At 45.9% G+C, this 27672-nt stretch overlaps 1 protein-coding gene and 2 long non-coding RNA genes across 3 annotated transcripts in view; 2 read left to right on the top strand and 1 right to left on the bottom strand.

Annotated features, from left to right (window-relative positions):
* CYSTM1 (cysteine rich transmembrane module containing 1) overlaps positions 1-27672 on the bottom strand; it is a 43216-nt gene that overhangs the window by 8313 nt on the left and 7231 nt on the right. Inside the window, exon 2 of the mRNA XM_045490596.1 lies at positions 18594-18815. Within this exon, the coding sequence (XP_045346552.1) occupies positions 18594-18795 (202 nt within the window). The 5' untranslated portion in view covers positions 18796-18815. The remainder of the gene's footprint in view (positions 1-18593; positions 18816-27672) is intronic.
* Positions 13251-17098, top strand: LOC123604475. The gene is made up of 2 exons (XR_006715342.1): positions 13251-13740; positions 13888-17098. It is a non-coding gene; the product is annotated as an uncharacterized LOC123604475 (long non-coding RNA).
* LOC123604479 lies at positions 19108-22580 on the top strand. Its single transcript, XR_006715344.1, has 2 exons — positions 19108-21788; positions 22032-22580. It is a non-coding gene; the product is annotated as an uncharacterized LOC123604479 (long non-coding RNA).

The raw sequence follows: 27672 nt of genomic DNA, 5'->3' as shown, positions 1-27672 counted from the left end.
CCCAATGTCCCTGGCTCTTGAATAGGACAATGACTGTTATGACTTTGAAAGCTAAAAAGAAATCAGGAAAATTATTATTTTCCAGGTTTTCAGGCACTGGGTTACAGAAAAAATTGGAGAGTTAATATACTAAGGGGAGCTGGCTCTTTGGAACTTGTCCAAAAGGGCAGAGATGGCCAAGGAGGTAGCTGCTGGGTTCTACCAATTAGTGTCCAGGCACAGACAGGCACAGGTTGCTCTGTTATCAGCAATGCTTGTCTGACTCACACTGAATGACGGCCTCAGGAGTTTCATTCAAATAGGACTTGCTGCATTTTGTAACAAGGTAAACACTGCCATATCGTTTTTGCTGAACACAAAGTGTGTTTTTATCTTAGGTATACAGACCATAACTGGCTTCTACACGCACCAGATTCCTGTGTTACTGATTAACAGTTCTAGCAGATATATTTATGCAAAACACCCCAGGTTGTTTCTTCCCTTCACTGTCTGGATTAATTTGCAATAGTAAAAGACTTGTGTTTTCAGGTGACTGCACCTCAGTTTCAGGCCCTGGTGAGAACAAGGTGAGTTCTCAGGTCAGGGATAGAACTGATGACCATGCTCAATGAACACGGTGAGGTGATTCAAGGCAGACCTCACTTTATAAGGACTGTCCTGCCTCCCCAACTCCCTGCCCACCATTTCAGAGCAATAATGGTCATCCCTGTAGATCAAGAAAGAACTGTATGGGGTGCCTGGCCCCCACTAAGTCATCCACAACAATCTCTGCTGTTCTGTAACCCCACCACACAGCAACATCAACCCCAAAGGCAATGACAAAAGGTCCTCACCCACTGTGGTGAATGTGAGGCCAGAAAAAGGGAGATAGAGGTGTGGCCTTCCTTGTCTGTAGGGCTGTGACTAGAACCCTGCCAGGCTGGAGACAGGTCTGGGGTTTAGGGAAACAGCTTCCTTCTGTGGTCATCTGATGAGTTCTAGCTAGCTTGTCCAAATAAGCCTGATAGAAAAAAGTCTCCAACATCATGACCAACTACCTTTCCACTGAAACCATGAGAGACATGCTAATCCTTGCTAGGAAAACCCTAAAGTGTTAAAATAAGTGGGCTTAGCCTTGGAGGCAGAGTGGCCATGCAGGGAGCCGCCAATGTGTCAGGAATGACAGAAGGCATCTGACCACTCCCCATCCACCGAACAGAGTTCAGCGGCCCAAAGCAATGTGCTTATTTACAGCACCACCAGTGTGGAGAACAGGAGGCTTCTCAGCAAACTCTGGAGGCCCAGCACACTCAAGCCAGTACAATCATCACTGGCAGGAGGACCCCTCCTCAGGTCACAGCACAAGCAGACCCGAGTGACTGCTCCTGGGCCTAGCAGCTCGCCAAGGAACACTGGAGAGAGGAGGGGAGGGGGCCTTACAGTTGGATATCCTGGGGTCTACTCTGGGTGCCACCTGGAGGGCGTGATCACCTCTCCTGAGCTCAGGCTCCTCGTCTACAAAATGGGGATCATAACAGTACCTATTCCTTCACTGTGTTCTTCAGTAACTTAATGAATTAATCCACATAGGCCAGGGCCTAGTGTACAGCAGGTACTCAGTATATGCTAGCTGCTATTATTCCTCCCAAGACAAGAGACCTGAAGGTTGGAAGGCAGGGCTCCCTAATTGCTGAGCACCTGGCAGCAACATGGGCCCAGTGTAAAGCTCATAGGGACATCCTACAGTCAGGTTCCACTTTATAGGAGCAACCAAGATCTTTCTGAAGAATAAACACAGGACTCAGAAATGGGGTAAAAGAAGCATCTATTTCCCGTTGGTACTGCCCAAGCCCAACTGCTTGTGGACACCAGGCTGCTGGGCAATAACTGAGAAAGGCAGGGGCAGTGTCTCCTGATGATGTTCGCAAGCACACGGCCTTGGTACTTACCCATCCTTGCCCTTGTCGGCAGGATGGAGCTGGTGACCACCCAGAACCCTCTACCACTACCCGCCTTCTCCCATGCCTGACCAGCGGAGTGGCCAGGTATTCTTTTTCAACCTCCAGGAGGAACCCTGGTGACCCTTAGCTCCTGATTCCACCTGGATAAAAATACTGAAGACTCCCTAGGGGTGCCCGGGTGGCTCAGTTAGGCACCTGACTTGGGCTCAAGTCATGATCTTACCGCTCATGAGTTCGAGTCCCGTGTCAGGCTCTGTGCTGAAAGCTCAGAGCCTGGAGCCTGCTTCCAGTTCTGTGTCTCCCTCTCTCTCTGCCCCTTTCCCACTCATGCTCTGTCTCTTTCGCTCAAAAATAAACAAATGTTAAAAAAAATTTTTTTAATAAAATTAAAAAAAAAAACTACTGAAGACTCCCAATGTCACTTGCAGCTCTATTTTCCTAGCCTAGCCCAAGGCACTCAGGAGTCCTGGCATATAGGAGATATGGAACAAACCAATGAATGAATGAACAAATGAACCAACAATTTGCCTTACACATTATACCTTGGCTGGAAAAACCGTTTCCAGCCTGTCTTGCAAACAAGCTGCAGGTTTGGGCTTAGGTATTCTCTGAAGCAACAGCAAAGCAGTACTAAGAAAAAATACGAAGATCCTATCAGTTTTAAGCTCTAAAGGAAGGGGGTCACTCCCTCTTCTATCAGCTCAAACCCTTCAAGAGACCTCATTCAGCCTAAACTTTCTTGCAGTGGCTGAGAGAGCAGTCTCTTGTATGGGAACCAGCACTTTATCCCACAGGGGATTGAGCTGACCAGGGGGAGACCTTGGGAGTCAAGCGAGTAAAGGGAGCTCAGGGTCCAGAAGCTGGTTAGGCTAGGGAGAATGGGCCCCATGGAAGATACCTTCTCCCGAGAGGCCTCTGGAGAGCCTTTACTTCAGATGTACATGCCCAGGACATCCTGCCCATAGCCTTGAGGAGCTCATAGTTACCTGTGGCTGCCCAAGGGTACTCGGACAGGGCTTTTTTTTTGGGGGGGGGGGGGCGTTGGGGGTACTGACCCTTCATAAACTACGCATGATACACATCCCACCCAAAAGCAAAAATCCATTTTTACCTATTAAGAACTCAAATACAATCTTGCACTCTCTCTAAAATCCTTCAGGTTGTCCTCCAGACAACCAAATGGAGTCATTTCAAGGGTAAATGGAAAAGCTCAGAGGGAACCGAAACACTACTGAGAAAAAAAAAAGTCTACCGGCCATTTTCCCCCATCTTGCCCTACAGAAAGCACAACTGAAAGGCATTGAGGGGTGCCTGGGTGGCTAGGTTGGTTGAGTGTCCAACTTCGGCTCAGATCATGATCTCACGGTTCATGAGTCTAAGTCCTGCATTGGGCTTGCTGCTGTCAACATAGAGCCCGATTCAGGTCTGTCCCCCTCTCTCTGCCCCTCCCCTGCTCTCTCTTTCTCTCTCAAAAATAAACAAACAATGGGGCGCCTGGGTGGCGCAGTCGGTTAAGCGTCCGACTTCAGCCAGGTCACGATCTCGCGGTCCGTGAGTTCGAGCCCCGCGTCAGGCTCTGGGCTGATGGCTCAGAGCCTGGAGCCTGTTTCCACTTCTGTGTCTCCCTCTCTCTCTGCCCCTCCCCCGTTCATGCCCTCTCTCTGTCCCAAAAATAATAAATAAACGTTGAAAAAAAAAAATTAAAAAAAAAAAAATAAACAAACATTAAAAAAAATTATAGAAAGGCACTGAAAACATTCCCAGGCTACTCCCAATTTATGGTCTTTAAGCAGGTACGTCCTTGAGAAGAGGGGCAGATGCCTGGAACCCCAAGGAGAAAGTTCTGTCCATATCACCCCGCCCCCGCCAAGTACATCCCTAAAATCCCTAGAAGGAGACTGTGTGCGCCTGCACATGTGGGTGGGGGTGAGGGGGCGTAGAGTGGGGAGAAGGCTCTAGTTTCTTCTCCAAGCTGCAGAAAGCCTCTTAATTCTAAGGGCACCCTGAGGAAGTGTGCCACCTTCCCGTTCAGGATCTCAGCCTGGACACACAAGTCACCTTTGATCAAATGAGGAAAAAGGCCCTGAGCCTCGAGGTGGGAAGAGGAGGGGAACGGTACTGGCCTCTCAAAACCCAAAGAACTGCAGCCCTGATGGCACACATCAGCAAGCTTCCTGCTGTAAGCTGATGAGCCTTTCCATAAGAGTCCAGAGCAAAGTGCATGTTTCCTGGAAGAGGGGAGCCAGGCAAGTGTGAACAGAAGACCAAGGCAGCCTACAGATACGGTCAGCACCCATTCACTGGTCTGTCTCTGTGGGTCTGTCAGCCGCCCCCAAACTGTCGGCTCAGCTCAAACAGCAGGGGAGCAGGGTCCTCTCCACTGCTGTACCCGCCACAGGCCAGCTCCTGCAGACACAGGTTCACCAGATTCGGGGGGTAGGCTTGCTACACCTGGTATGGTCCAGTTAAATAAAACGCAACCCCCTTACCCTCTCTGTGGCCCTGTTTCTTCACCTGAAAATGAGACAATAGAACCCACCTCTTAGAACTGTTAGGAAGAGTATATGATTAACTCTTTGAAAAGCAGTAAGCACAGTGCCAGGCACAAAGTAAATGGACAATAAATTATAGCTGTTATGTTATGAACTAAATAAAAGGCAAAAAGGAAAAGAAAAGCAATCTATGTTAGAGTTTTACACTGTTTTGAGATTTTTCGTAACAACAGTAACTCGTGCTGGGGGCACACTCCCGTGTGAAGTCAGCAGTGCGAGACTGACGTTTAAAATGGAGCCCTCGATGACAAGCAACCACCACTCCTTAACGTGCATAGTCTACAGGGCCAAGATGCAGCAGATGATATATAGGACCTAAGGAATTGAAAATGAGACTAACATACTAAGTGAATTTCAAAAAGGGCTGCATTAAAAAAAACTAAACACGGCACAAAAGATTCACACCAAAATGTTAACTCCTATCTCTGGGTAGCAAAATTAGGGTATTATTTACTTTCTGTAAGTAAGAGCTATCTCTGTAATTTAAAAAGGTATTTTCAAAACAAGGCCATGTTTCTGTGAGAGAATGGCAATACAACCCAGGAGCAGCAGCTTGCAGTGGGGCAGATGCCTTAGTCGGGGTGTGGGAAAAGCCATTCTCCTGGGCCCCAATCATGGTGGATGTGGTCACCACAACAGTATTAGTGGCTGTTGGGCTGAGCCCTCATCCAACGATGCGGACAGTGAGCCTCATCTTCACTGTTAGCATTTTCATTATAATCATCCTATGCCGTGTCCTGCTTTTTAGAGCACCTCAACTCTGGGGAGCCACAATATAAGCAGAATATAGATTTTCCCCCCTATGGCAAACCACAGTGACCACTGGAAAGCAGGCGCTAGGTATGTGCAGGCACCGTGCCACCCACTGGGGGTGCAGGTAGCACCCTGGAGCCGGCCTCTCCAGCACAGCAAATGCCTGCTACTACTTGGAGGGTATGAATGTTCTAGGGAAAGACTCCTGCCACCGTAGGTGACCCCACGCTCACGGGAAAGTTCCAACACCAGGGTCTTGGCTCCAATCCTAGGGACTGACCGGCTCTGTCCCATCTGCACCTTCCAATTTCCCTAGATGCCTTTTACCCAAAGCAGTCTGCCGGCTTTTTTTTGTCCACCAAACCAATTTTTTCATGGTTTGTATGTAACTTTAAATGTAACTTTAAAAAGCTTCTGTGAGAGGTGAAGGGAATGTATAGGTCCCATGTGAAGACTAGGTAAAAGGAGTATTAGAGCAGAAAACCGAGGCCACACCCGGGTGGAAAGGGGCAAAGAACAATGAAGCAAACTGGTCTGGGAGTAGGTAAGACTCCCAACATCTTCTGTCTCCCCAGGCCAGCCAGGTGCGACCAACAGGCCTGCTATGTCAGCAGGCACTGAGCACATCCCACCAGGCAACTCAGTAAACTGGATCTGCAAAAAGCAGTTTCCTTTTTATACTCCAATACCCCTGAGTGCTGGGCAGGCCAATGTTTTTGAAAAGGCAGAAGAGAGTGTTTCGCATAAAGTATGTGACCCAAACAGAATGCATCTCTCAATCCAAGAAAACAGAAAAACCTGAGGCCATCTTTAGGGGCCTATGGTTCCCATGTCTTTGTGACCAGACTGTCTTCACACAATGCCCAGGTCCATGACACCTACAGCAGTTCTTAGAGGGACTTTGTTAAAGCACCGGGCCTTGCTGAGCAAATCTGCCAAATTAAACCCTGAAGTCACAATTGTGTGAAACAAGAGTCAAATTCGGTACCAAGAGCCCAGCACATTCACTCAAGGCCAATCTCACGTGCTTTCGTGAAAAGAACGGAATAGAGTTGCAGTTGAGTGTCCCCAGAAAGAACATGTCTTACCAGTAGAGCCCACTTCCTGTACCACTCCTCACCAGTAGCTATTGCTAATTTTGAAGTATTCTAAGGATATTCTCTAATGGAATGCAAAAGAGCATAAAAGTTAAGAACATGGTGTGAAATCAAGCAGACCTGGGTTCATTCAGTTCACGGCTCATGAGTTACTTTATGACTTTAGGCAAGTTATTTCCTCTCTCTGAATCTCAGTCTCCTAATCTTTAAAATGGGAAACCACCAAGACTGCTGTAGGGATTAAATGAGATAATGTTGACAGACCACCTGAAGAATAAGATCTAATCAGAAATATTTAACATTTGGGGCGCCTGGGTGGCTCAGTCGGTTAAGCGTCCAACTTCAGCTCAGGTCATGATCTCACAGCTTGTGAGTTCCAACCCTGCTCGGTCTCTGTGCTGACAGGTCAGAGCCTGGAGCCTGCTTCTGATTCTGTGTCTCACTCTCTCTCTCTCTCTGCTCCACCCCCCGCTTGCAGTCTGTCTCTGTTCTCAACAATAAACGTTAAAAAGAATTAAAAAAAAAAAGAAAGAAAGAGTTCACATTGACTTAATGCCTGACACAAGGGAAAAAGGAAGATGAAGGTAGAAAATTTTTTTTCCTCATTCATGGGAGGCCACGTGACACAGGGAAGCACTGGGTCGGCTATCCGGGGGCCCAGGGGCAACATATCGTAACTCTAAGACTCTGGCTCCACACCTGTAAACTCCGGGATAACTACTCAGCCTGAAGGACTACTTTGAGAACTGAAGCCAAGTCCACAAAGCTCTCAGCCCAGCATCAAGCACCTCACTAGGTACCCAGTAAATGGTAGCTGCGGAGGGGCATGGGCCTTGGGGTTGGATTGGGTTTTGAATCCCAGCTCCACCACTTCCTAGCCGCGACCATGAAAAAGTTAAGTTAGCCTTTTTTTTTATGCTTCAGATTCTTCATCTAGATGATGGGGATAGTTAAGACCTATCTCAGAGGAGTGTTCCGAGGACTGAATGAATTAATATATAAAAGCGCCTGACACATAGCAACCACTGAAGTATAACTCTGTTCTTTAGCTAGCTATTTAATAATTAACAATTAACAGTAAATATTTAAACATTTGGACCACTAGGCGCACCTGGGGTGGCTCAGTCGGTTAGGCTTCCGACTTGGGCTCAGGTCAGGGTCTCACAGTTTGTGATTCTCAATCTCGTGACGGGCTCTGTGCTGACAGCTCAGAGCCTGGAGCCTGCTTCAGATTCTGTGTCTCCCTCTCTCTCTGCCCTTACCCCACTTGTACTTGGTCTCTCTCTCTCTCTCTTAAAAGTAAACATTAAAAAAAAAAGCCACTTAAAAATTTGGACCACTAGACTCAAGCTCTTATTGTTCAGCTGTTTTTTTGTTTTTGTTTTTTTAAGATTTTGTTTTTAAGTAATCTCTACACCCAATGTGGGGCTCGAACTGACAACTCCGAGATCAAGAGTCAAATACTCCACTGACTGAGCCAGCCAGGTGACCTTCTGCTGGTTTTAATATAGGGAATGGTATCAAACACCCAGATTCTCCAGTCTTAGACTAAAGAGAAGCTCAGAAACAAAGCCTGTCCAGCCAGAGGTCAAGAGGGAGTTCAATATAGTTCCAAGTTCCCGAGCCTTCCTCCTGGGCAGACCACTAGAAAAAGGCATATATTTTTCAGCTGCTGATGAAACTGTTTAGGAATGCTTTTCCTCCACTGGGTTCAAAAAACAATGGGCAACTTAAATTTTTCATTATGCAGACTCTACTGCAATGGCCCTCAAAGGTGATTTGGGTCCCTAGGGGGGACTCTGGTAACGTCTGGAAACGTTCTGGTTGCTGTAAGTGAGCAACCACTACTGGCATTTAGTGGATAAAGGTGAAGATGCTGCTAAGCATCCCACAAAGCAGGAGACACCCCACCCACCTTTAACAAAAAGTATCCAGTCGGGGTGCCTGGCTGGCTGAGTCAGTAGAGCATGTGACTCGATCTTGGGTTTGTAAGTTCAAGTCCTCTGTAGGGTACAGAGATTACTTAAAAATAAAATCTTTTCAGGGGCGCCTGGGTGGCGCAGTCGGTTAAGCGTCCGACTTCAGCCAGGTCACGATCTCGCGGTCCGTGAGTTCGAGCCCCGCGTCGGGCTCTGGGCTGATGGCTCAGAGCCTGGAGCCTGTTTCCGATTCTGTGTCTCCCTCTCTCTCTGCCCCTCCCCCGTTCATGCTCTGTCTCTCTCTGTCCCAAAAATAAATAAACGTTGAAAAAAAAAAATTAAAAAAAAAAAAAATAAAATCTTTTCAGAGAGCTTTTATTTTTTTTTTTTTTGAGAGAGCGAGCGAGCAAGTGGGGTAGGGGCAGAGGGAGAGGAAGGGAGAGAGAATCCCAAGCAGGCTCCATACTGTCAGAGCAGAGCCCGATGCAGGGGTTGAACTCACAAGCCATGAGCTCATGACCTGAGCCGAAATCAAGAATTGGACACTTAACCAAATGAGCCACCCAGGTACCCCAAAAATAAAGTCTTAAAAAAAAATTATCCAGCCCAAACGTCAACAATGAAGTTGAGAAATCTTGCCCCATAGGGAGGTTGCTTCTGATCAAGTAAAGGAAGGAAGACCGTATATGCAATGCCCTCTGCACTACAATGGCAGCCAGGTACAAATGACACGTGCATGTAAGCAAGAACTGCCTGGGAAATAAAAATGCAAAAATGATTTGAGACGATGGCATATCTGGATTATGACCGGAATTTAAAAAATTGTTTTGTATGTGAGTTGTTACTATGTTTAGGGACCAGCGAAGAAGTGAGGGCCAGCACTCACGGAAGCAAAAATGACTCAACGCTCCATCTCTCAGTTGTGATCATTCCCATAGCTGATAGCAAGTATTGTTAACGGAGCTCCACTCCCTGCTACACAATGAATTTTCTGCTCGGGTAGCGCCTGGGTGGCTCAGTCAGTTGAGCGGCTCTTGATTTTGGCTCAGGTCATGATCTCAGGTTGTGAGATCCGCCCCAGATTGGGCTCCATGCTGAGTGTGAAGCCTGCTTAAGATGCTCGCGCGCGCTCGCTCTCTCTCTCTCTCTCTCTCTCTCTCCCTCTCCCTCTCCCTCTGCCTCTCTCACTCCTGCATGCTGTCTCCAAAAGGCAATAAACAAACAGACAGACAAAACGAGGGAGGGAAAGGAAGTGCAAAGTCTTTTCTGCAAATTCAAGCCCAAAGTTGAAAAACTTGAAAAAGCTCATTCCAGAGTCTCACCTGTCCCCTCTCCTGCCTCTCTCTAAACTCCTCTTCATCTTTCATCAGTCAATAAACAATTACTGGGGACTCAAACAGTGTAATTAGACAAAGTCTCTGCTATCATGGAAGACCTTAATTCTATAACTACAGCTAAGATTAAAAAAATTACAAACCAGTGGAGGACAGAAAGCTGACCCAGACTAGGGGGTGGAAAGTAGCACTCAACGTCGCTGAAGTGCCACATGAGCAAGATGGGAAGGATTTAATAAGGGTTACTTGAGCCAAGAGAGGTGTCAACACTTTTCAGTCATACAGAGGAAATACCATTTACGAAAGCTACGTGGGAAGAGAGGCCTGGCGAGGCCTCAGTGAAATCAAAACCTCTGGCCTCTCACACAGAAACCCAAGCCAGTAGCAAAGCCTCCAACCTAAATGGAAGCCATCAGAACACTGCAAAGAGAAGGAACAGCTTCTCCTCCAAAGCAAGGCTCAACAAGTTCTCAGGCCAATGAGCCATAAAGGCCCATGCCATCTCTGAGGAGGGAAAAGAGACCCTCAAGATGGCTGAGAGAAATAGGTGATGTCAGAGCCCTTGTCAAGAGCCACAAATACCAGGGGGACCCCAAAAGGAGCCCATCTTCCCTTAGTTGAGGGCCGCGTTCAGGCTGCATCAGGCCACAGTCAACTCCCGTCTCCAGGTGTGCACTTTCATCTGCACAGGGCCTGGGGATTCATTCTGTCAGGAGATCTTTCTCAAGTCCCACGACCAGCTACTGTGCTGGGTCTGGGAAACGAACTGTGTCCATCTCCTACTCCTTCCTTGTTCATCTTCCTCCTCCTCTCTCTCTCTCTCTCTCTCTCTAGAGGCCACCATCCTTCTGGCCACTGGATCTGTCTCTTCCTCACAGCAAAGAGTATATGTGACTAAGCCCACTTCCTGGGTCAGAAACCACAGCTTCTCAATTATGACAGGCCTGGCTAATTTTTTTTTAAGTTTACTTATTTTGACAGAGAGGGTGCGAGCGGAACAAGGGCAGAGAGACAGGGAGAGAGAATCCCCAACAGACTCCACGCTGTCAGCACAGAACCCAGTATGGGGCTAGATCCCAAAAACCGTGAGATCATGAACTGAGCCAAAGTGAAGAGTTGGACACTCAACCGACTGAGCCACCTAGGTGCCCCTGGCCTGGCTCGAGTCTTAAAGACGCTGGCCCAGTCCCATGTGAAACACAAGGGCATTCTACGGAATTCCATGCGAACACCATTTGGGCATCAGAAGACTCAAACGAATTACCCAGGCTAAGGGCTAAGAGATGTGAGAGGAAGGACAAAGGTTAAACAGGCTAAACAAAGAGAAACTGAGGATAAGATGTAAAGGAGCGTTTTGTAAGGCAGCCAACTCTTGCCACAAAGAACCAGGAGGCCAAGATAAACCAGGAGACCAACAAGGAAGAAGCACAAAAGAGGCACCAAGTACGCCGAGCGCAGACCTCAGGAGGTGAAGGCAGCAGCGGAGCAGAGCCCACTGGCGCGGACCACCTCTCCTCGAGCAGAGCCAGTGAAGCAGAGACAGGCCCCAGTGAAACTGAGTATGAGAATGCCCCACCACTCACTAGCTCCGACCTTGGCAAAACCCCTCCTTTGAAAGGACCCACCTCCCAGAGTGGTCAGGCCAATTAAACAATAAAGGATATACAACGTTCAGCACCAAGCCCGGCACACAGCGGCTCTCAGGACCACTCCCAGGATTCTCCCCAGACGAGGACTAAAAGAACCCCAGGTAAGGCCTAAAGGAGAACGACTCACAAGACACCTGAGCAGGTAGAGGATATTCGGGGGGAAGAGGACGCTCGATCATTCCACAAATAGTAGGAACTATTTGAGGAGTGAACCTAACATACAAAGGGGCCGTACATATATGTATGTATAAAGGAGCTTATATTCCGGCAGGAGGAGAGAGGCAGCCAAGGAACACATAATAGTACTACATAGGGAAAGGAGATGAGAACAGGGATAGAGAGTGCCCGGGTGGGGTGCCTGTTTAGGCAAAGGGTGAAGGGAGGCAGCTGGACGGCCTCTATGACTACGTGCCTGCAGACTACGAGAAACGAGAACATATTCCTTTAGATTTCTGAGAAAAGGCAAAGCCCTGGAGGGGAGTGGACCTGGTGAGCGAATGGGCAGCCGGAGAGGGCGGGGCAGAGGGTGCAGGGGGCAGCTGGCTCTGAGAGGGCCTTGCTGGTCACTGGAAGGTCTCTGGCTTTTACTCTGAGTGACATGGAAAGCAATTAGGGAGTCTGAACAAACAGAAAGCAGACAGCAGGAGCGAGAGCAGGGAGGGAGACTGGCCATGTGGCCATGACTGCAGAGGGCGACTCAGGAGTTGTCCCAGGTGCCTCAGGCCAGTGGGGATGCTCAGGGGAGACCCAAGTGACACTCAGCAATTGGCTTTCCCACCTCGCCCCTGAAGGCTTCCTGTCTTCACCACCCCCATCCACCCATAAGCAAAAATTCAGAAAATTTACGTGGGCTGAAGGAGAAAACTAAACTTCCTCTCTGCCCACAAACGTGCCATAAACTGTACAAGGCGTATTACTTTATTCTACATCACAGTCCTGTCATCCCAGCTTTACAGAAAAAAAACCCGAACCCCGGAAATGAGACACTCCACCTAGATTCCTAAGCCAGCGCTGCTTTTGGTGGCACCGGGCAGTGCCCTCACTGGGACATTCTGTCATCTGATACCCGGCAAAGGCGGCTCTGAGCTGGAGTTTATGCTGGAAAGGCTTCCCAGGGCAATGAAAACGCCCGATCGGAGTTTCTGATGAGAAAAGGCATAAAAGGCTCCCACAAGCCAGGCTGTAATTCCACACCTGAAGCCAATTAGCCAGAGATGCCAGATCATTAAATTCCTTCCTCTTCTATCCTCATAATGACTGATGAGAGCAGTGTCAGACACCAAGAAGAGCCTCCAGAAGGAGAAATATGCCATTCTATCACCACCCTCCCCCCAACTGCTGACCTTGGACTAAAGGAGAGGCCACTTTGAACTTCTAGTTGGTTGGCCAATGACCCAGTAGGGCACTCCTGGAACAGACACTCTCCTTTTGCATCTTCAAATTACAAAGAACTGTACCAAGGTCACTTTCAGTTCCTGATTTGCAGGCCTAGAAACCCAGTTCAAAGGCCAATTGGGCTTTTGAACTCCATGGGGACATCCCAAGGACTCTGCTGTAATAGAATTTCTTTCATTTTAAATCAATACCTTGCCTGATATCACAGTCCTAACCCAGAAGAACATGTATAAAATCCCAGTATCTGGATTCGCAAGAGGTAAATAGCATGGGAAGGAGCGCAGAGGGAAAGGGACCCAGACAACTCACCTGAATTCACAACCACCTTTCGAAATGGCAGCATTTCCATTCCACCAACACACATTTACTGAGCACATACTACGTGGCAGCACTTCTCTAGGTGCTGTGGGAGGCAGAGATGAAGGAGAGAAAGCCTCTGGGACGCTTCCAAGGGGAGGCAGGCATGCAAAGATCACCGCGGTTAAGTAACCTGCCCAGGTCCCGGTGTTAATAAGGGGATCTGAATCCAGATTAATCATAATCCACTTCGTCTCTGCCTACTACTTGGAATCTGGTGCCCTGCTCTAAACTACCAGGTTTTTGTGTTTGTTTGTGGTGGCTGGGGGTGGGGTATGGTGGCAGCGGGGGAGTATGGAATGGGCTGCAAAGGTAGGTATTTTCCTGACGTGGGAGTCTGAGAACTGCTGTGAAACACGCGGGCCCATAGCACTAGGATGAAATGAGGAAAAGCACTTAGCTTGGAATCACGACTACATCCTTCTTGAACTCGCTGACCCTGGGGAAGTCACTAAACCTCTCTGGGCTTTGGTTTAAATCTCTCTAAAAGGAGGAGGTTAGCCAACAAGGAATGGTTAAGAGGCTTCATCTCATCCAGTTCAACTGGATTCAAGCCTATTCACAGCCACTGCCTAGGGCACCGTGGTAAGGAGGATTGTGAGGTCACATTAGGGCTAAGCAGAAAGGACCACATGAGACTCCAAGGTCTGCCATGAGCTTGGAAGGCGAGTAACCGGGCGAGCACCTGAGGACCTCCACTGCTGATGATCTGAGGGTATCTGAAGGGGTGTCATTTTGATTTTGGTGGCAGCATTTTATTTTTTTATTTTTTTATTTATTTTTTAAATTTTTTTTTTCAACGTTTATTTATTTTTGGGACAGAGAGAGACAGAGCATGAACGGGGGAGGTGCAGAGAGAGAGGGAGACAAAGAATTGGAAGCAGGCTCCAGGTGGCAGCATTTTAAAATGTCTCTTCTTTCACGACTTTCTCACCAATTCACAGAAATCTTCCTTAAATCGATTTTCTAAGACTGGAGATATTGTTCTAAATTTTCACTTTGAACAATTCTGTAACTACGGCACGGTCAGCAAGAGCCTACCAGCAGTTTTGTTAGTTAGAATGGCTCACTGAACAGGAGTCTACCTATCACCACTGGGACTTGCTGTAGGGCTTGCAAAGGTCCCCCAACACATATGCCATTCTGCAGTGTGGCTTTGCCACTGTCCTCCCAAGCACTGAACTCTGTCTCACCCCCCTTGAATCCCACCCACACAGGCCCATGGCTGCTTGGGCCATGGAGCGGGATCCAAGTGCTGTTGTGAGTCTTCCGGGCCTGGGCAGGATTGTTACATGGTAGTGATGTAAGGTTTGGGGAAATCTGGGTGAAATCATTTGTACTATTTCTGCATCCTTTTTTTAAGTCCGCAACTTTCAAAACTAGAAATTAACTAAAGTCTGTTTCCTTTTTCTCTTTTTTTGCACACGGACACTGAAGGAGTCCCACTTCCTGAGGCCACTGTGTTGTCAGGATGCCCAACTTAGTCCCACTGAGGGGCCAAGTAGAGGAGAAGGGGGAAAGAGAGACATCAGATGTGGGGTTCTGTGGGGTTTTTTTGGTATTTGGAAGAGCAATTATTTGTTATAAAGAACCGGAAGTACAAGATTTCACCAAAACAGCAAGTTGACAGAATATGGCTGAACTTACATGAAACTTTCAAGGGAAATAAGAGTGTGAAACAAAGCCCATAGGAGTGAAGAAGTGCACTGGTTAGGAACACACGTAAAGATAGTAGCGTCTAAGTGTGGGTATCTTCTGACTCTCCCTCTGACTGCAGTCAGATTGCCATCATGCTCCCACAACCCTCTCCCTTCTGAAGCTTCTGCAAAACCACACGGCTTCTCTGTACTGCAGATGCAAGCCAACCCAAGAGCACCCCTTTAGGCATGCTGTATAGAGCCAAGAGAAGAGTTCATAAATCTCATAGCCAGCCAAGGGCCTCGATTATCATCTATGTTCCAGCCCCAGGAGATGCCATGGGGAGCAGAGATTTCCACCCAAGCCCTTTCCAAATTACAGAATCTCTAACTTGGGGTGGTTGTTACATAGCACTATGTCAACCTTTCACCTGTGGCAAAAAGCCTTCAATTCTGGTTTGGCAAGATCTAGCTATCTGAATGAGTCTTTTGGACCTATTCCTTGGGCTGAGGTTGGTTTCACAGTCTTCTTGGCTAAATGCTTTTGTTTCCCGAGTTCCTTTTTATATAGCATCCCTATTCTTATTTCATTAAGATTTATCTTCCCACATATCTAAGGCTATTAGAGATATTTTCCCCCCTTTTTTCTCACAGGTTTTTTTGTTCCTTGTGTCATCTCTGTCCTCTCAGAGTCCCTTTTTTGTGTCTGTGTTGGTCACTATCTGTCATTTTGCAGCCTCTACTCAGGTCTCTGGCAACCCTCTACTGTTGGTTAATTTTTAAGGCTGAGATGCTGTCACTTGCAGTCTTAAGAACCTTGGCGAAACGTAACACAAATGCTGAAAGCCTGCACTAAGACAGCACCAGCTAAGTTGACTGAATTCAGACATTAAGGAGGTAAACTAGACAGAACACAAAAATTAACTTAATTCAGAGAGGAGGTGCTCTGAAAGAAGTCTGTATAGGCTGCAGCTGAAGCACATGGGATTGGTTACTTCTACCATAGAGGTGGGATACCAAAGGGGAAGCTTCATAGAGGAGTGACATTTCGTTTCACCTCTGAGGTGTGCAGGGTGGGCAGTCACAGGAGCAGCGTGGCAGGGGAGAAGCCCCGTCTACTTACAGATACCAGATGATGACACCCTTGACTTGAAGTGGATGTAATGACTGATGAGCCACCTGCTGGTCTTGGAAGGGATGGATGTATTTTGTGCGTGGGGAGGGCTGGGGAAGACATAAACTGCTGGGTACAGAGTGGAACGCGGTAAACCGTCTGCCAAGAGGGTCACCAACAATTCCTCCTGCTCTACATTCACATGCTGTTCCTCCTGAGACAGAGTTTAATTTACATGAATGTTTATAATAGCCATGACTTACTATTCATCACAAAAAGTAGAAACCCAAGCATGAACGGATAAAGAAAATGTGATATATCCATACAATGGGGTGTTATTTGGCAACACAAAGAAGGGAGTACTGACACATGCGGAGGAGCCTTTAACACGTTACACTAAGTGAAAGAGCCAGTCATAAAAGGCCATATTATAGGATTCATTTTATAAGAAATGTCCAGAACAGACAAATCTACAGAGATAAAACAGATGTATGGAGGGGGAGGTTAAGGAAATGGGAGTGATTGCTAAAGGATATGGCTTTCTTTGGGGTGATGAAATGTTCTAGAATTAGCGGTGATGGTCATACAACTCCCGACTATATCTCTCAATAAAGCTGTTACCAAATCGGGGGGGCGGGGGGCAGGGTATCGATGACATCTATTTCCCCTCCTATTGAATCCAGCCAGCCTTGTGACTTGCTTTGAACAAAAGAATATGGGTAAGTGATGGTGGACCACTTCTGGGCCTAGACATGAAAAGGCTGGCAAGATCGTACACTCACCCCCTTAGAAGCTAACCACCATGCAAACAAGCCAGGGTAGATGAGAGACAACAGGTAGAGAGGGGCCTCGTGGAAGTAAACCAGGGCCCTACTCATGTGAATGAAGACATCTGGGACATACCAGCCCCGACCAGGCTGACAGCTGAATTAAGTGACCCCAGGAGAGATCATACGAAGCCAACTCACAGAATCATGAGAATAAATCATTGTTGTTTTAAGCCACTGAGTTTTGGGGTGGTATGTTATACGAGGGATAACTGACACACAACCTCTCCAAGCCTCAGATTCTACCTCTGTAACATGGGACCAAAGCTATAGGGCTCTTGTGAAAGTTACATGAGGCCAGTACTAGGTACTAGGCTTCAGAAATACTAGTTGTTACAGTTGTTATCATTAAATATCATCCCAGGAGACCCCAAATGTATTGCAAGTATACTCCTTGGTAAGCCTCATTCCCACAAGCACCTGTCACCTCCAATCACATGGTTTTCAAAAAACTGGTTTCCCAACAAAGAAAAACAAAGATATTTTTACTACAATTTCTATAGTAAAACAAACAAAAAACAAAATTCTGAACCATAAACAGACTTAGATTCTGCTTAGCTATCTACCCAGCTACCTACCCATTCAACACACCTTTATTAAGTCCTTACTGATTACCAGACACAGATTAAGAATAACTAAGAAGACCTCCCTCCTTTGAATCAGAAACAGTTTCTACATAGAAGCTGTTGACAGAATGGACTACACACTTTCACTTTAGCTGAAGGATGTACCTGCAGTTATAGATAAATCTAAAATCATCCAGCTGGAGAAAAAAGTTATTGGCACAGATTCCAAAGCCAAACCATCAGGATTCGAATCTGGAATCTGCCTCTTCTAGCTGGCCAAGTCCGTATGCCACTCTGTGACTCAATGACTTCACTGTAAAATGGGAACGACCTCATAAGATTGTTCCAAGAATTAAATGTTAATGTACATAAAGCTCTTAAGAGACCACTTGGCACACAAGCACTCATTAAGAATTAGCTAATCTAGGGGCGCCTGGGTGGCGCAGTCGGTTAAGCGTCCGACTTCAGCCAGGTCACGATCTCGCGGTCCGTGAGTTCGAGCCCCGCGTCAGGCTCTGGGCTGATGGCTCAGAGCCTGGAGCCTGTTTCCGATTCTGTGTCTCCCTCTCTCTCTGCCCCTCCCCCGTTCATGCTCTGTCTCTCTCTGTCCCAAAAATGAATAAACGTTGAAAAAAAAATTAAAAAAAAAAAAAAAAAAAAGAATTAGCTAATCTAAAAAGCTGAAGGCACTGTAAAAGAGCAAACCAGAAGGTCATACAACAGTTCTAACAGTCACCAAGACATCTAGCACAGTGCTTCTCAAGACGTATCCTTTCTAATCCACCACAGATTGAGACGTATTGTAAAATGCAAGATCACCTGCTTGAATGTCACAGCAATGTCAAATTACTCTACAAGTTCTTCTGTTTACTCGTACTTTCTGTACTTATCACATTCACAGACTGGCACTTATCTGCAGAGTGAGCTTTGAGTAGCACTGTTCTAGCACACAAGAAGGACTCATAGGCCTGCTGAAAACTCAGCTAGCAAGTTCAAGAGAATTATGAAAACATTTAAGCAAAGAACATCAACCCAAGAGTAGGGACAAGAGGATGACTTGGAGGTCAACAAACCAAGAGAGAAAATAATCCCAGCAGGCCAAATCTAAAATACGAAACTGGGTGTCAGGGCAAGAACCCAATCAGTACTTTCCCCCACCGGTACCCCAAAAGGGGCCATCAGAAAACACATCGACCAGGAAGTCATCAGCCCCAGAGGGATAAGAGACATAGAGGAAGTAGAAAGAACTGATGCAGGCCTCCTGAGAAAGAAGTCCTTCCAGGAGTTAGAAGCTACCTTAAGCGGTCACCAAGCCTTGGGAACGTCAACCACAGCACACAAAGGCTAGCGTGCCTTCTCTGCCAAAGAAAACATGCAAACATTTCCTTTGGTGACATGGGACTGTGCACATGCACACCCACATACACATATACACATACCCAACTCCCAGTACCTGTGGTTTTAGGAGGTTCCTGAGGTCCGCCCTGCCAGCCATACTGTGGGTATCCTTGGTAGGGGTAACCCTGAGGAGGTGGGTAGGGTCCCCCCATAGGTCCTGGAGGGTAGCCCTCTGGTCCCATTGGTTGTTGTGGATAAGGTGGGTACGGGGCCGTCGGACCAGGGCCCGGATACGGTGGAGGGTTCCCTGGGTTCATCGGGGACCTGCAGAATGTACCTAAGAGACAAACAATGAAAATTATTCTCATCTAATCCGTGGAAATCATTAGGAAAAAAACTTCAACCCAAGAATAAAGTTACAAAATCCCTTAAAGGATCTCAAACCTCTTGTAAACCTTCAGTTTTGCCCATTGTTTCTTTCTCACCATTCCCACAATTGACTAATTAGCTTATGTACCTGGTTATATACCTTCTGCCTGCCTTCCTCACTAGGCATAGGCTGTGACAGCAGGGATCAGGTCATCTTTGGATCATCACTATGACCCTGGAGCTTAGCATGATGCCTGGTACAAGAATAGGATTTTTTTTTTTAATTCTCTCAAATGTCCACAAATGTGGCTGCATACATAGCTCTAGGAAGAAGGCAGAAAGTCTAACGGCACTAATCTTGAGTCAGACCAGTGGAGGCTGAACCAGCCCAACCAGGGTTGGGCCACACTGGTTCCTCTAACAAGAAGCACTGCGGCAATGACCCACCAAAGACCCACGGCTCTCAGCAGTTGAATGGTGTGTCCAGGCTTCACTGGACTGAGGGCAGAGCTCTCCACACAGGATGCTGAGCATCTCCTCAGACCATCCAGGCTCCCAGGACCCTGGAGGGCTCACCAGGAACCCCCACATTTGTGTGTATAGGTTCCTGTTCTTGGTGGTTTGCTTCTGTGAGACAGGCCATTGCTTCCCAGCCCCCAAACACTCGTTAACCATTCTCATGACTGGGCTTGAAGTCTGCTGGGCCGGTATCTCCTCTCCATCAACCCTGCAACCCTTGCAGTGCCTGACATTCCAAGGACTTCAGATTAAAAGTATCACTGGGGAATGCAAAGTACATATTCTGGATGAACGTGCTATCTGTCATCTTACTGTCTTGCACTGTTACCCACCTGCAATACTGATATTTAACTTTTTACCTATTCAGAGGTCTTCTATCCCCAATTAAAAAGTTAACAGAAGGAAGACTCTCATACTCAAAATTTAATAATTTCACTACTTGTTCTCCATTACATACAATCGATAAATTTGTAAGGGACTTTACACATATGTAGAGAACAAAATAAGTATAAACATTCCCTAGAAAATCCGGATTCAAGTAACAGTAGACTTGGCAGGTCCAACAGTGGCAGGATGAATCCCACACAATCACATCCCCCTACACAATAGTGGTCACATTTCCAGTCAGGTATCCATCCATTCTTGCCTCCGTACCAGCTCCAGGGTGAGACCAGGGCTACCTAACCCAGTCCAGGTCACCCTTTCCCCTTTGTGATCAAGACTGGTTCAAGGAATCCAGAACTAAGTCAGTCACACATGGCATCCCTCGGCCGCTGGGATCGGTTCTGAAGTGGTTTGAAAAAGAAGAGCTTGGCGCTCTCCGAACACATTCCCAGCCTCCCTTTTCCCTGAACTCCGGCACACACTGAGCCTGGCAAGGACATGGCTTCTCAGCCCTGAGGAAGCCAGCCTTAAGGTGAAGCAGGCACTTCAGAAAAGCAGAGCAAGAGAAAAAAGAAATGGGATTCCAGATGGCTTTATAACAGTTTATAAAGAAAACAGGCTGAAACCTACCCTAACCTTTTAGACCTCTACAGAACTTCCAGGTCTAGGAACCAATAGTATAGTAGGCTAATGAACTCCTCTGAGCGACATTCAAGCACACGTACAGTTATACAGTGCTGACCGCCTGGCACTGTGCTAAGTAGTGAGGTACGGAGATAAGTGAGGCTCAAACCTATGCCTTGGGCAACTGGTTCAAAAGGAAGACAGAAGGAGAGTGATTTTTAGAAAAGTGGTAAACAGACAGCTAGATAGGAGCAGGGGCTTAAACCCAGCAGGAGGTGAGTGTGTCACTTGAAGGAGGTGATTATAAATTCAAACTTCATAATATGGAAGCAGAATGGCTCCAGAGTCTCTATTTTGACATCTGCATTCTGTCCCTCATTTTAGAGGCTCTTATTTTTCCAGGGGCCTAACAAGGATTCAGAAAAAAACTAGAGTTCTTTCCCTTCTCTGCTCTCTGCCAACATGACATCACACTCTGACCTGGGAATGGCTTTCGCCTTATCCTAATGCAAAGACTTCTACCAAGAAGGCTGTGGAAAACCTAGTGAGCGCTTGTTTGCAATAGAACTCACTCTCATTGACCTTTCCCCCCCCAATGGCTATTCCATTATTTACTTTTTAAGTCACAGAAGAACACAGTCATCGTAACTAAGCTTTCCAGAAATTCAGTATATGGGGAGTGGGGTCTCCTGTGAAAGGGCCTAATCCCATTGAAACAGTATTTTATCTTGATTAGTCCAACAAGACCCTGTAGTAATGATCATTCTCACTCTAGCAAAGTCCGGACCAAAGTCTGCAGACATTGTTCTGAGAACAGCGACCCGTGGGAAGGAAAAAAGAACAAAGCGTATAAAACTATTACAGCTTCAGACTTCAGTGTTTCATGACTCATCTTGATCTATCTACTTACATCTATCCCCATTATCCCCATGCTGTTCTCCCCCTGGAACCCTCAAAAATGTATGTGTCCTCTCTCCTCCCTCCATCATGTTTCCCCTTCATTTCTGGGATGTACCTTTCTCCTTCTACCTGAGGAATCACTTCATGTCTAGGGGGGGAAATCCCAAGAGGCACTTATAAAGAGCATACACCACGCAGGCACTCCAGCTACCGTGCCCCCTTCTTCTGTCCCTGTGTTCTGAAGACACACAGTCATCTTAAAGGGATAAAAATCTGCATCTATCTTCATTTTCCTTCACGTTAAAAAAATTCCAGTAAAAGGGAAAGCCACAGAAACAGCATCTGTGCTGAGATCAAAGATCGTGGGGCTGGCATTTGAAAAGCACGACTTTGCTTAATCAATTGGGAATCCCAAGTTTGTACAGAAGCCAACCAAAGCAAAAACAAAACAAAGGCTACCTAATACTGATACAGTCTAGTGCAAAACACTTAATATAATCAAAACACAAATGGGGTGCCTGGGTGGCGCAGTCGGTTAAGCGTCCGACTTCAGCCAGGTCACGATCTCGCGGTCCGTGAGTTCGAGCCCTGCGTCGGGCTCTGGGCTGATGGCTCAGAGCCTGGAGCCTGTTTCCGATTCTGTGTCTCCCTCTCTCTGACCCTCCCCCGTTCATGCTCTGTCTCTCTCTGTCCCAAAAATAAATAAACGTTGAAAAAAAAATTAAAAAAAAACAAAAAAACAAAAAACACAAATGAGCTTTCAATTTAAGGTATGATACTGAACTCTGCACCATAAACATTTTCCCTTTATAAATTTGCTCAGGTGAAATACACACCCTACTATACCAGAGGGTGTTACACCAAGGGTCAAATGTAAACTGGAAGTCGTACTATTAAAGATAAGTTAGGGCCTCAAATAAGCTCAAATCAAGCAGCAGCCAAGATCCATTAATAGACTGCACTGAACACTGCAATGTGGCGATCCCATTCCAGACAAGCTCCAAGTCCCAGGATTAGCATTCAGACATACAATGAGAAGACCAGCAACTATGCTTTCAGAAAGTGGTCCTGTAAGATAAGACCTCAAACAAAGTAGACACACGGGAAAGAATGGTATGTTTCAAAGTTGTTATTATTTTTTAATTACAAGATGCCTGGTAGCCTGGCATTGACCCTGAAGAGAATACAGTAAAGAACTTTCCTCTGGAAAAACTAAACAGCCCCAATGGAAAAAATATTATTGATATCAGTATTTATGACCCCGTAAGTCTACTCTCAGATGTGGACTAAAGTGTAGTGAGTCCATAAGAACATTCAAAGCAGTTGTATTTATAATAGCCCCACAGTGGGAACTGTCCAAATGCTCATCACAGCACAACAGATAGCTTGTGGTATATACAACAGAAAACTGTCCAGCAAAAAAAGAAAGAAAAGAAAAGAAAGAAACAAAGAACAAGTATTACATGTGGATGAATCTCACAGATGATGATGAATAAAAGGAGCCAGATTCAACAGACTTCACACTGTAAGATTCCATGTATATGAGGTTTGAGAACAGCCAAAAGGAATCTACAGATATTGACTGGAAGAGGCACAAAGGGAGCCTTCTGGAATGATAGAAATGTTCTACATCTTGAGCTGAGTCATGTTTATATGAATACTACAAAAACCCATTGAGTTGTACATTAAAATTCTCACACTTTAAGTTGTACAGTAACAGCAGACAGACAAAATTTGGCTAAAAGGAAAAAAAAAACACTTATAGTGGTTTTCCCTGGGTGCTGAAACTATGGGCAATTGTTACTTATATTCTTTTGCATTTCTGGAAGTTTTAATAAGGGAACTTCTATAGTCAGGGGAAAAAAAGGTTTTCTTAGTGCCTTCTAATATTTTCAGGCTGCTCATCTTAACTGCTAGAACACTTCTGTAGGCCTCCTATCTATCCACTCACAGGACCCTGATATCCCTTCCTACTACTAATTTAACCCTTATTGGTAACCTCTTTTATATCTGCTCCTCACTAATTTTTCTAGTCATTTCTGTAATTATAATTCTTTTTTCACAGGCTACTTCAGGTCCTTAAGTTCTTTAAATGTTTTCTTTCTGCTTCAAACTAAGAAGTCACTTGGCTGAGTATCAGACACAGGAGGAAAAAATTCTCTTGCTTACATACAGACCTCTTTGCTTGAAACTATTGTTATCACCAAAGCCAGAAGTCATGCTTATCCCTCCATCCTCACATATCCTCCTTCAGAATTTATAAAATTGTCTTAAAGTTTAAAAGCATGAGAGCAGATCTTATTCTAACGACCTCCTCTGTGTCTTTTTTTAACTCCTTGATTTGTTGGCCTTTTAACAAGACCTTTGTAAACAGAGTATTTATATTCTAGGTCCCTCACTTTTTCTTGATTCTCATACCCATAATTTTGGGTATGGTTTGTTGGGCTAAAAAAAGCTTTAGAATTACTGGTTTTGTGCCGCTCTATCCTCTGAGGCTTACAGTTTTCATTAAGTTTTAGCACTGGCATGTTGGTTTATTCCATTCATAGTCATTTGTTCATTCCACAAATACTTCCAGAAGCACCCACTGTGACCCAGCACCAGCGGTTCCAGGCACTACGGACATAATGGTAAGCAAGAACTTCCACTGGGGCTAGTGAGAGAGGCAGACATTAATGTCAGCAATTACAAAACCAAGCTGAGAGGGAGGAAGCACTTAGCACAGCAAGCTCAAAGTAGAGACAATGAGTCCTGGAAGTCAGAGAAAGCTACTGAGAGGAAGCAATTATCACATTGAGAGTTAAGCATAAACAGAAATCCCTGACTACTCACCCTTCACTGTCCGGTAAGAGACAACCGCCTGTGAGAAAGACCTGAGCACACTGGAGGAGGTGAATGGGTTCATTATGGCCAAAGTAGACAGGATGGGATGAGGCCAAAGGGTCAGCTCACAAACAGCCTTGCTAAGAATAAACCTCCATTTCACTGCAGCTTCCTTTTCTACAGTTATTACCTCTTGTAAAAGGATTCACCCAACTTTATTTATGCTTGTCTGGTACTGTTGGCAAACCTAACCATTTGTTTATTCCACGATAAACAGCATTCAACAATATTAAGGACACGACATCCCAGTACCAGGGGTATGAGGCAAAAAATCCTAGCTGGCTTGCTCTCACCCTTTGGTACTGCTAACAGTAAAAATAAAATGGCTCTTTCCATTTGTCTGTTATTGCATCAGATGGAAAATGCTGGAAGTTCTCCAAATTGCTAGGGTATAGTGATAGTTTGGCTATAAAGACGAGACAAAACTCACTATAGGCAGTCACCTTAATGAGTTCTGTAATTTTACTGAAACAGGTGCAAGAAGTGTGCAGGAATGGCCCCACCAGTACAGGAAGTTGTGTCGCAAACAAACTGACTGGGCAGGGAGCACAGCTGAGAAGCAACAAATGGCCTCTACTCTGAACCCCAGAGCCCAGACCACAAGGACAGGCATTCCAGAACCACGGGCCTTCGCCTAGGAACAACCTACTCCTGACACGGACTACTTTACACAAGAGCCCCGGGGACTAGCAACAGCAGGGGACTGACCTTTTAAAGAAGGTAGTGATGCTCCCAACAACAGAGCAACACCAGGAGACCCGTGAGAGTTAATTATCACAACATGGGCAAGATCTGTGATCTTATAACTTGCTCACCATTTCTAACACATTTTGCGGTGCCACCATTTCCTAAGTTGATTTTCTTTGGGGGGCAGGTTGGAAGTATATAACCTGTACTGTTACTTCATCATTGTCCAAACACTGATTCTGGTGTCAATTTCCCAAATATTAGCCATCCCCTACCTCATTCAGGATCGTTTGTTCGCCAGTTCTACCAGGTCCTGAGCTGCCCTCATATAATCCATGAATGAGTAGTAGAGCATGTCTTTTGTGCCAACATTCTGGCCTGCAGCCTCTCTGTGGAGGACACAATGACGCATATCTCAGAAATGGCACCTTTCACGGAACAAGGGCATCAAAAGGCACGTGAAAGTTGGAGAAATAATGGTGGATCATCTATCTCTGGAGGCCCTGTCCTAGAGTAATGAAGAGCTTCAAACAGCATCTAATTTTCCTTTCTCACACAGAATTTGACATAAAAACAAAAACTAGAGAGGAACCTAAAATCCTGCAGACTATTTAGCAACGTGGTTTGGTAATGCCATTCTGGTTAGTGCTTTAAGCCACCATCCCCAACATTAAGATAACACAAAGACGTAAGCATATTCAACTTGTCCTGATACATTAGTAACAAAGTCTAAAAAGTCATCCCCATGTTAATTATCCACATTACTATGTGGATATTTATGTGGATATTATATAATTATCAACATTATTTGAAAATATTACAGCCAATCAATCTCACCTCCCTCCAACATTAAACTTGGTATGCATATTTTAGCATTCAGCCAGCCTGGGAGACTTCGAGAAAATCCAGAGAAGTTCCCCTCCAGAGACGTAACATATCACCCGGTAACATTTTTTTGTATAAAGCTTTCTATAAAGAACCTCTGGCTGGATCCATACTTGTTGCTCTATAAAATCTAACATCAACACTTACTAAACAGCCATTAAAAAAATAACTGCTACCTGAAAATATCTATCGACAACTAAAATAGCCTACCTAAGCTGTCTAGGCATTGGTATACCATTCCTCCCTAATGTTTGGAGGAAACATCCTTTCTTTTTACATAGTGATGATTCTGTTTTCTTACATATTCTTCAATAAAGGCATGTTTTTAACTGAAACCTTTAATAAGTAACACCACCCTATCCTTCGAACCAGCAATTCACCCTTTAGGAATTTATCTTACAGATATATACTAGTTCTGGTATGCAAAAAAAAATTTTTGAATGCACACAACTTCATACCCCCTCCACAGATATTACAGCATTTATTTATAATAGCTATATAACACCTCTCTCTCTCTCTCTCTCTCTCACACACACACACACACACACACACACACACACACACACGCACGCACATGATGTATAACATCCCAAAGGGCCACCAATATGGGAATGGTTAAATAAACCATGGAGCTTCCAAACCATGGCATCACTATTTGGCCTTTAAGAATGAGGCAGAATTACATGTGCTGATATGGAAAAACGCCAACAGACTCAAAACAGCAAATTGCAACACAACGCATTCTATTACCCCATTTGGGTTTAAAAATAAAGTTCTATTTCTAAACTTGAATACATTACAGTTATATTAATGAATATAATTATTCATTCAACTGTACTTTTTTGTTATATGTAATTTCCACACATATTTGACAATAAAAGTTAAAACCCCTACTGATCATCTTTGGGTAAAGTCTGCCACATGGCTTTTAGGAGAAAATAATCCCATCTCCTAACTTACTAAACGGAAAGCCATGCTTCCAACAACCATCTAAACTACCAGTGAGAAAACACTCTGTTCCAGTTGCCACATGGAAAACCCCAGCTCCAGAGCAGAATCCACAGCTGCAAATGGTCTCATGGCTTCCAGGATCGCCTCGCCAAGGACCCCCTTTCCAGCCTTTATTGCTCATATACGGTTCTCTGCAGAAACCACAGGTCTGCCTGGATGTAGGATTTACTTCTGCCTTCAGCTTCTCGAAGGACTCCCCAAGCGTGGACCTCAGCTTGTGTGATAGCTCCCAACAACGCCAGCAAATCCTGACAACTCCCTCCCCACACCACTGGGACCCCCAAGTGGGGAAAAGACACCTCCACCTCACCCAACCACTCAGCTCAGGGAGTCTGGTCAGTAACCGAGCTAAGATGCTATCTGAAAGCCAGTGGGGAAGTAAAGGTTGGCTCCTCCTCAGAAAAAAAGGTTGGGGACCTCTGAATTAAATCTAGTCACTGGGACATATGGGACAGCATTGTAACTCCCGGAACTTCAAATAGCCAGCCCTCAAAGTGACAATGGAGAGAAAATGAGGCCCAGCAAGAGGGAGCATGGAAAGAGAAAGCGGCAGTGAACAGAAGGGACAGAAAAAGAGGAAAAAAGCTATTAACAGAGAAAGGGAGTTGGGGACATGAAAGGATAGGTTATAGCGGGAGAGAGGGAAAAGAGCCCAGCTCTGCCCCCTGCCAAGTTGAGAGGACACACTAAAAAGGGACAGGTCCATCCCTCTCAACAAGCCTGACAAGGCCACTTCCCAGGCCAGGTCCCCCACCAGCACAGCCCCAGAAAGACTGGCTCCCCTGCCCCCTCCCAGAGCATCAGATTAGGCTTTGTGGGAAACCTGAAATCCTGATGGCTCAGAAAGAGGCCCCTACAGCTTAATGTGCTGGCAATTTAACTAAGCACTCCTGGTTCCTGCCGGCTACCAGGCCAGTCAGGGCTTTGCTCTG

This window comes from Leopardus geoffroyi, chromosome A1 (genome assembly GCF_018350155.1).
Source record: "Leopardus geoffroyi isolate Oge1 chromosome A1, O.geoffroyi_Oge1_pat1.0, whole genome shotgun sequence".
Classification (NCBI taxonomy): domain Eukaryota; kingdom Metazoa; phylum Chordata; class Mammalia; order Carnivora; family Felidae; genus Leopardus; species Leopardus geoffroyi.
Note: the sequence above shows the minus strand (reverse complement) of the source record. Positions and strands in the feature narration are given on the sequence as shown.